General features: G+C 34.6%; 1 protein-coding gene across 1 annotated transcript; it reads left to right on the forward strand.

Annotated features, from left to right (window-relative positions):
• Window positions 1-239: 239 nt before the first annotated feature.
• LOC136815992 (uncharacterized) lies at window positions 240-1,274 on the forward strand. Its single transcript, XM_067072414.1, has 3 exons — window positions 240-473; window positions 521-724; window positions 1,119-1,274. Exons 1-3 carry the CDS (start codon window positions 240-242, stop codon window positions 1,272-1,274), a joined length of 594 nt encoding a protein of 197 aa, XP_066928515.1.
• Window positions 1,275-8,942: the final 7,668 nt, after the last annotated feature.

Consider the following 8,942-nt stretch of genomic DNA (forward strand, 5'->3'; position numbering starts at 1 on the left):
TGTCAGGGGAGTGTTTTCCACCAGGCGGCACTCTTTTGCTAATAGCTCACTGAAATTTTTTTTGACACTCTGAAAGTTTCTGACTTTTAATATCATCCTATTAGCAGCATGTATACCAAATTTTACAATTATACACCGACCAGATCAAGTTTTATGACTTTTATGTGCAGGCATATCATAAAATTCAGCTAAAACCCTGTAAAATCCCAAAATATTAAATTTAGCATAACTTTTGATCCATGCATCCACAGGGTAATTTAGCAATCGATGAGCGTTTAGTGAAATCGAAACACAGGTCAGACATTAGGCAGTATATAAAAAACAAGCCAGTAAAATTTGGGATCAAACTATGGGTCATCAATGACAGCAAAACTGGCTACACGTGTGACTTTCTTGTTTACACAGCAGTGGCGATAAAGTCATTCATCCAAACCATGGTCTTTCCGCAATCAATGAAAGGAGGGAAAGTTTGGGTAAATCGCAAGGAACGTGGTGACATGAGATGGTGTCGCTCAATAAGGATGTGACCATTGATAGTTTTGTGGAGGTAGAAAGGAAGACCAAAGTCAATGACAAATATTGTAAAGTGACTGTTCGCCAACCGCAATGTGTACAAAGGTACAACCCATATATGAATGGTGTCGACAAGTCAGACCAGTTGTTGGCAAAGTTTAATTTGTTGCGTAAATGTATTAGATGGTGGAAAATCCTGTTTTTCCACATGGTTGATACTCTTGTCTCCCGAATAGACGTCCCCCCGCTAATTGTTAAGAGACAAAAAAATCCATCCTCCCCCCCGCTCTTATTAAGACCCCCCGCTAATTAAATTCGAATAATTCAATATTTTATTACAGTGTAGATAGACCTTAAACTTGTTAGAATTTTCCTTTTTGTCAGTATTGGGTCTTATTTTACGTATTCATTTGTTAAAGTTTCTTTTTTGTTGTTGAAATTGATACTAGTTAGAAAAAATTATGTCTTCAAATTACCCCCTCTTATTCCATCCCCCCTGCTTATTAGAATTTAGAAAATTTTCCTACCCCCCTGCTTGTTCGGACCCCCTGTCTATTCGGGAGACAAGAGTATGGCTGTTGTAAATGGTTTCATTCCTTTTCAAGCTAGCACGCAATAAGACAATTGATTCTCTAAAGCGTCCAAGTAGTGATTCTCTTCTTGAATACCGTGATGCCTTTATCAAGCAATTTACTGGCCTTCCTGAATATGCCAACCCCCCCTCTCCCCCGCAGTTTTCAAAAGTTTCAAACAACCAATAGATGAAAAATATCAAACTGATCACATACCAGTTGACACTGCTGAAAAAAGAAACTGTAAAGTTTGTTACAAAAAACTTAATATTCAACGAACCGTTTAATTTACGCATAGCGCACCACAGTGTGACGCATATCTGCTTTTCACTAAGGATAAAAACTGTTTTGCAGAATGGCATACAACTCATAAACATGATAAATGATTCCAATCACATTTTTTGGCGTAGTGGTGTAGTGGTTATCGTGCTTGACTTCTGTCCAGACATTGTGTGTGTGTGCCGAGACACTTAGGAGGTTCTTCACCTGCGAGGACATCCGTTCTCCTGTGTAGTTCGAGTGTCGTGGTATACACCATGGCTCGGCAGCTCGCATCTGCAGGGTTGCAATGTCTGCTTGCGCTGTGATTCCTACTCCACCGTGGGTAGGACCCATTCCGATGCATCGGAGGGCATATCCATCTATCTATCACATTTTTTCATATAATCTATACATCAATGCTCGTAGTCTGTATGTTGGTTTGTTTTCTGTGTGTCACTTTTGTTTTCGCAAGCAATGTTTTTTTCTCGAAGCCTGGTTTGGACTTTATTCAGCCTTTGTTTTGAAATTTAAGGCCCATCTACATTTGTAATTTTAATTTCTGCCTAGGCATGTCCGTCCCTTTGTATCTCTCTTTTTAACACGTTCGCTGCCGACTACGAGTATACTCGTAGTGTCGATCTGTGCGAGCTTGCCAACTACGAGTATACTCAGAGTAGAGAAGAGAATTTTCAATTTAACGCTACTAATTATTGGCTTTAGATTTTTCAGTTCTGTTTTTTTATTCTGTTCCAAAAAATACTATATTTTTTAAAAATCATCTACTGATAAAACGGGCGCTTCACAAATTGCCTTTCGATTTGTGACCTCTTCCTCATTGTTATCCTCGATTCGAAATAACCATTTGACGAAATGCTCTCGATACTTGAAAAGAGAAGAGTGACATGATCTTCTGTAACATGGGCAACATTTAATGCCTATGCGTGGATTTGGGACCGCTGGGGGGGGGGCTCTTATATTGATGTATGTATTTTTGCTAAATACTTATTTGATTATAGTTTGTAATAATTTGAACGAAGACAGATGTTTCTATCAAAATAGAAAGATGAAAATGGTGATTCACTGAAATCCGATAAAAACACGTCTTGCTTTGATTTTCCAAAATGGCAAATGAAAATCGTTATGAAAATAATAACAATTGAATGTCATCAAAAATATGACGTTTAGACATAGTCGCGCGGCTGAGGTCGAAAAACGTTTCATTTCGTGATACATATTTTAGATTCCAAAAAAAACAACGGAAACTCGCGAATTAGTATGTGTAGATTACAAAATCAAAAAGTTTCCACGATATTATCGTGCAAGTAACGAGTAATTGGCGATTTTTTGCGTTTCCAGGCAAAATTGCAAGGCCTGGAAATTCATTTTTTTTCATGATTTTTGAGGGGTCTTCAAATTAAAAAAAAACCTATACCACATGATAGAGCTCTTCAAACTGAGCAAAAAAATGTATTACACCAAAGTCCCAACTTCTCTAGATCAAAAGTTATGGGCCTATTTGTGGTAAAAAACTGATGGAAAACAGGGAATTTCCCCACAATCTGCATTAATTTATGCAAAATTAAACACCTTTTTGACCACAAATAGGCCCATAACTTTTGATCTAGAGAAGTTGGGACTTTGGTGTAATACACTTTTTTGCTCAGTTTGAAGAGCTCTATCATGTGATATAGGTCTTTTTTTAATTTGAAGACCCCCCAAAAATCATGAATTTCCAGGCCTTGCAATTTTGCCTGGAAACGCAAAAAATCGCCATTTACTCGTTACTTGCACGATAATATCGTGGAAACTTTTTGATTTTGGAATCTACATATACTAATTCGAGAGTTTCCATCGAAAAAAGTGGAATCTAAGAGGTGTATCACGAAAATCATTTTCTAGCCACTTTTTTCGACCTCAGCCGCGCGACTAACAGTACAACGACATCTATAGCCTGTTGTCAATTTTTTTCAAATTAAAATCTTCTTTGATCATGATGTTTGGCACTAGGATGTTATTTTTTTTAAATTTTCTGACGTCAATTTTTGAAATTTATAATTCGTTTTACCCAACGCAATGACTTCGGAGGAAGTAAGAAATCACAAGGTTTGTAATCATGAGAATTGGTTTTGATGTGTTGCAAGTGTTTCGTATTCTTTTTAAAGCTATACCTAATCGAACGCCAAATTGAACCGATTTAATTAAGTCACATGCAATGACGCTGCTAGGATAAGGATAGAGAAAAGATAGCGATAAATGTGTTACCATAAAAGAGTATTTTCAAACCTTTGAAGATTCAGTCTATTCTCCTATTAGAGCACTACCTACCGAAAACAAGTCTATCCATTCAAATTGATGGGACATTACTCACCTTTTTACCGACGCAAAATTTTTGTCGTCAAAGCTTGTTGCATCTCCAATCATATTTTGCCACAGTCACCGCATATGATATTAACAAAGTAAACATTGGTAATTCATATCATTCCAAATGCAAAAAATGCAAGACAACATTTTCTTATGGGTTTACAGAAAAAACCAAAGGTATGTGAATCAATTCAAGCAAAAATTATGGTTCTTGTCCACCTAGAGTGTAGTCTTATATTGGGCACCTTTAATTAGATCAGATATGGGCCTATATTTATTTCGCTGATATAGACCACTATTTATATTTTTGACCGAAGGGCTTTACATTCCAAAAAGAATATTCGATGATTATTGAATTGGTATTTGTTTTTTGTTTACATTATTCAGGGTCGAGGACAATTTGATGCAGTGGAGATTATCTTATGTTTAATAATGTTACGGCATACAACAAGCAACTGATGAAATATATCGACAATATGATAACAATTGGTGCAGTTTCATTTGAAAAGACAAGTGAAATATTAGAAGACAACTGGAACGGAGATAAATTCAATCCTGACCGGATTGAAGAGGTGTGGTTTGTTTATCGAATTACGGAGTTCAAAACTGTTTTTAACAAGTGGCCACGTCATACAAAAAGTAAAGCCCTGGATTTGGAGCTACTTTGCCTCACAAATTTTCCAGACATAAAGGAACTTGTCAATGAAATGTGGATTAAACATACATGTTCTGAGGTTGGTTGTAAAGAACGCTACATAGTGATTGATGGGAATGAAAAGCTCTACAGATTTATTTGTTCCGCCGAAAAGATCAAAGTCACTGGAAGCGTTGGAGAAGTAAATGATCTTGAAAAATTTTCATACGTCAAAAAAATGAACACTGAAGTTGCTGAACAGTCCTTTAGTAAGCTAAATCCTTTCAAATATGCCACGAGAAAAATGAGTTGTCAGATGAGTTGGTAGATCATGCATCAAACAAAAGACTTGAAAAGCAACTTAAAGTCAGCTAATTGCTTCATATGTTATCAATTATATTTGGAGTAAAGAACTCAAATATTCATATAAAGAAGACATGTTTATGGAAGGTTTTTCAGTTGAATTTTTTTATTAAATTTTAAATGTTTAGGTTTAACGTCAAGAAAAGAACATTTCAGCAAAAAGGAACAATATTCAAGTCCATGAATAAACTAAAAAAAAATCCTTTGAATAAATCGATGTTCAAAAGTTTACGAAGTTCCGCAGAATATCCGCGAGTGCTACCGGTAGGAGCGAAGATTTCGATTCTATTTATAATGCTTCCGCAAATACCTCTGGAAATCCTCTCGATTTCTATGCCCAATTGGGGACCCCAGCTCCGATGGAAAATCTTGCAAAAAAAAAAAAAAGAATAAATTATCCAAAAATTATATTTCTAGTTTCCTTTCTGCTGCATCATCGTTCCACTCAAGTTTTCCTTCAAAGAAGTCTTTAAACTATTCTTATAGAGAAGCTCCCGAAAAGACGTAAGGAATTGCCTTAATTTTAATTATTTATGATAAAAGTTGTTAATTCAGCAGAAAAGATTTGATAAAATTGATTTAAAGGTCAGATTTGACAGAAGTTTTGCAAATTCTGTTAGTTTTTGTTTCCGGGGTCAGAAATATATGTCAAGCGAGGTTAGAATTCTTTTTCTTATTCACTGAAAATAACCATCCCGATAGATTCTTTTTGTTACAAATGATTTGAAAGTTGAAAATCAAAATTGCCCTTAAAATTTCAATTGATATGTTATGTACCGTTGACAGGAAATAAATTCAAGGAGAATATAGATTTAAAATTTTCTAAACATTTTTGAATATGGTGTGAGCGGTTGCTGAGTATGTGTGCGAATGCTAAATGCTCTGTCCACATACTTTTGGGACAGACTTTGTATTATTTTTCATCTTTTAGAAGCCAAACATTGCATGGAGAAGAAGCAGAAGAAGTTGGTGAAGAAAACAACTCACCTTCTTACGACATAACCGTCTCCAGGCGACTGAGTGAACGCCTGGAGATGATAAGATCGAAAGTAAGCACGATAAATTTTATAAGAAAGTTTTTCAATTTACTTATAATCATACCTGTACAATGTGTAGCCATGTGCCTTCCCGGTAATCATACCTATATGTATAATAATTTGAAACAATCAACTAACTAGGAATAGCTATACAGTGTTTCGCGCTATGCAATTGTCAGGCATTTCGACGATGGTTGCGGTTTTACTGATACGAGCGTCAATAGATGATGTAATTGTTATATAATCTTTGTGTTTTGTATTTCAGCAAACCTTGATGAAGTTAAAAGTAGGCAGGGGAAGTTTCGGGACAGAACCCAAATGAATGAGGATGATATCCCTCAAATTGAAAGCACAGACGATTTGGAATCGTGAAAAGAAGCTTTACTTGATGAAGCGACAAAAAGAAAACTTGTAAGAGTTGTTTATAATTTCCTAGACATTGTAAAATGCATCATACACTTTTTGATTTCTAGCAACCTCATTTGGGTTTCTTAGTCTACTTATATCTAAGTTATTTATATTGCTTAAGTTTTAGCACGTTTAAGATAACACTTGAAAAAGAAGATGTAGTTAAATCTGTAGTTATGTATTTAAAAAAAGATTCTTATTGTTTTTCTAAGTGAGTGTTTCATTCTTGATATTACTATATTTCAAACATCAAACGATTTGGTGGATCCACATTACTTTGAACAGGTGATTACTTTTAGCTCTTCTAATCTTATCTTCTCTGACCTTTTTTAAACCCAAAATTTCTTTCATTCTATCCCTTATGAATCTGTTCTCTCTTCAAAATAACCTGTTCCCATAAACAGGTGGGTGTTAATAATAAGATATTATTTTCAACATCTTTCAATGTTTCACAAAGCCTGTTTTGAAAAGGGTACTACAAAATGTGGCATTTTTGGTAAAACTTCTGAACAAATCTTTCAAATGAAATTTCAAAAATCCCTTTACATTTCGATCTCTTACCTTTTTTATGATACAGAGTTATTAGCCTTTTGACAAGCAAAGCATAGCATAGCATTTCAGGCATGTGGAATTTCTTCGGCATCTTTTTGATAAAGCGTCCAAACATATTGGTAACTTTTATTATAGATTAATGACCGTTAATTGCGTTTGGTTAAACCAATCTCTTCAAAACTATAAAAAGTAAATACCTTTGTTACACATTCAATCTGCATCAAAAACGTATTTACTGCTTTCGATATTTTGGTGTTTTTAAAACTTTGGCCATATTCGGTAGAAAGTTGAAAGGATATTGCTCCTAAGATTTCATTATAAATCACTTTGCATGAAACAAGCTTAGTAGTGTTATCTTTACAATTAACTAAACGTTGAGATGTAAATCCAACATGAATTAGTAAATTTTCAAAAGCAATTGGTTTAACACCACTGCTTGTGTCTCCATATTCAATTACACCAACCCAATTACAGTGTTTAGTACTTTTCACAACGTCAATACCGAAACCGGCAGGTTCAAAATGCATAAAACATATTGCATAATGCATAATGCATAATATTTGAAAAATGTCAATTTTAGAGGCTATAATAAGGAGAATTTGAAAGATAATACTTTCAACAAAACAAATATACCATTTTCTACCCGAAAATAAAGGGTAGAAAGCTGTAAATTTGAATTTTGGATGATGAAGAAAATCCATGATCCACTGAAAATGCTTGTCGCCATTTTGGTTTTCATAGTTGTATTTTACAGAGCGTAGTAAAGTTTAGAAAAAACACGAAAATATCTCCTCCGTATATTACTTTTCTAACTCGAAAACGTAAATTTTATAGCAAGATCTTTATTCTGGGTTTTCTCAGAGATCTTTTCGAACGAACAATATTGCTAATAAATTTCGACGGGTTTTCCCTCTTATAAAGCATTAACCATGTTTAACCATGTGAATGCTTGATGCTTTTTGTTAGAAGCCAATATCCAGCCAATATACAAAATATATATAAATTAAAGAGCTTCATGCGAAAACTAGATCAAAGAAAATAGACTTCCAATCTTTTTACATTCGAATGTTTGTGTATTTATATACCTTTTTTGAAAAAGAAAGAAGGGGAAAACTTTCTGATCTGTTGCATTTTCTTATTACTTATGCTGAGGGAAAACCCTTTCTGTTGTTATGATTCGAATATTTTCTCTTTCTTTCGGATTCGAAAAGTAAATATTATGTCTGGGGAAATCCCTCTGATTGGAATGTTTACAAAAAACTCTTCTAAAGAGGTTTTCGCGGTTTTTGCCTCTGCAAAGGAGAGTTTTAGAAAATATAAAATCGTTCTGTAAATTACACAATACTATTATGCATTATGCAATATGCATTATGTTTTATGCATTTTGTACCTGCCGATACCGAAACCAGATCTTTCAGATGTCGTTCCCATATTATTTTCTTCTGTCGCTATTGAAGAAATGATCTCAGTGTTTTCTGATGAAGAGGATATCAAACTATCTCTTTCTTTCCCCTCTCCTTCAAGAAATTTTCTGTAGGCGGATGATGTCAAACCAAAAAAGTTTGTACCCGGCCAACTTTTTTCTGTCGTAAGTTAATGTCCTTGAAGAATAGCACTTGCAACATTAGAAATTTTCAATTTTGAGACTGAACAAATGGGAGCTTGGAAGGTAGTATCTTCTTCCTTAAAAGCAGTACATTTGAATATTGGATATAAATACTTTGGTTCTTTATTGATTTCACAAATCAATTTTATTACTCTACTATCTTCTATATACAAGTTTCTGACACCTTTGTACCCATCCCGAACTCTCTTCTTTCCAGCTTTCCACACTGAATCATCTGAACAACGCACACCAAAATTTTCAATTTTTATGAACGCACTAGTAAATTTCAATAACGGATCTTCGACCACGCTCGCCATGTTTTTCTGCTTTTTGGCTGGGGATAATTTATCCCTCGCGAAATATCAAAATATATCCCCACACTAAATAAATCGATTTCACAATGAAAAACCTTAAAATAATGATCAATGTAACATGGGAAGAGAAAGCTTGATACTTTATTGGCTAATAACCTTAGAGCACTCTAATGGTAATTTCGGCGTCAAATTACATGAGCTTTTAACCCTGATAGATCAAAACTTAATTCGCCAATCTGAGGTTCACGCTCATTCGAGTCTTCGATTTAAGTTGACTTACAATCTTAGTCGAACATTAATTGTGCGAAAAATTTTGGATAA

This window comes from Clytia hemisphaerica, unplaced genomic scaffold (genome assembly GCF_902728285.1).
Source record: "Clytia hemisphaerica strain Z4C2 unplaced genomic scaffold, Clytia hemisphaerica genome assembly, whole genome shotgun sequence".
Lineage (NCBI taxonomy): Eukaryota > Metazoa > Cnidaria > Hydrozoa > Leptothecata > Clytiidae > Clytia > Clytia hemisphaerica.

Excerpts from the sequence above, each read along its gene's own strand:
- LOC136815992 (XM_067072414.1), top strand. The coding sequence starts at position 240 with ATGCATCCACAGGGTAATTTAGCAATCGATGAGCGTTTAGTGAAATCG. Across the intron at positions 474-520 it reads TGAAAGGAGGGAAAGTTTGG|GATGTGACCATTGATAGTTT; the intron begins GTAAATCGCAAG and ends TCGCTCAATAAG. Across the intron at positions 725-1,118 it reads AAATCCTGTTTTTCCACATG|CTAGCACGCAATAAGACAAT; the intron begins GTTGATACTCTT and ends TTCCTTTTCAAG.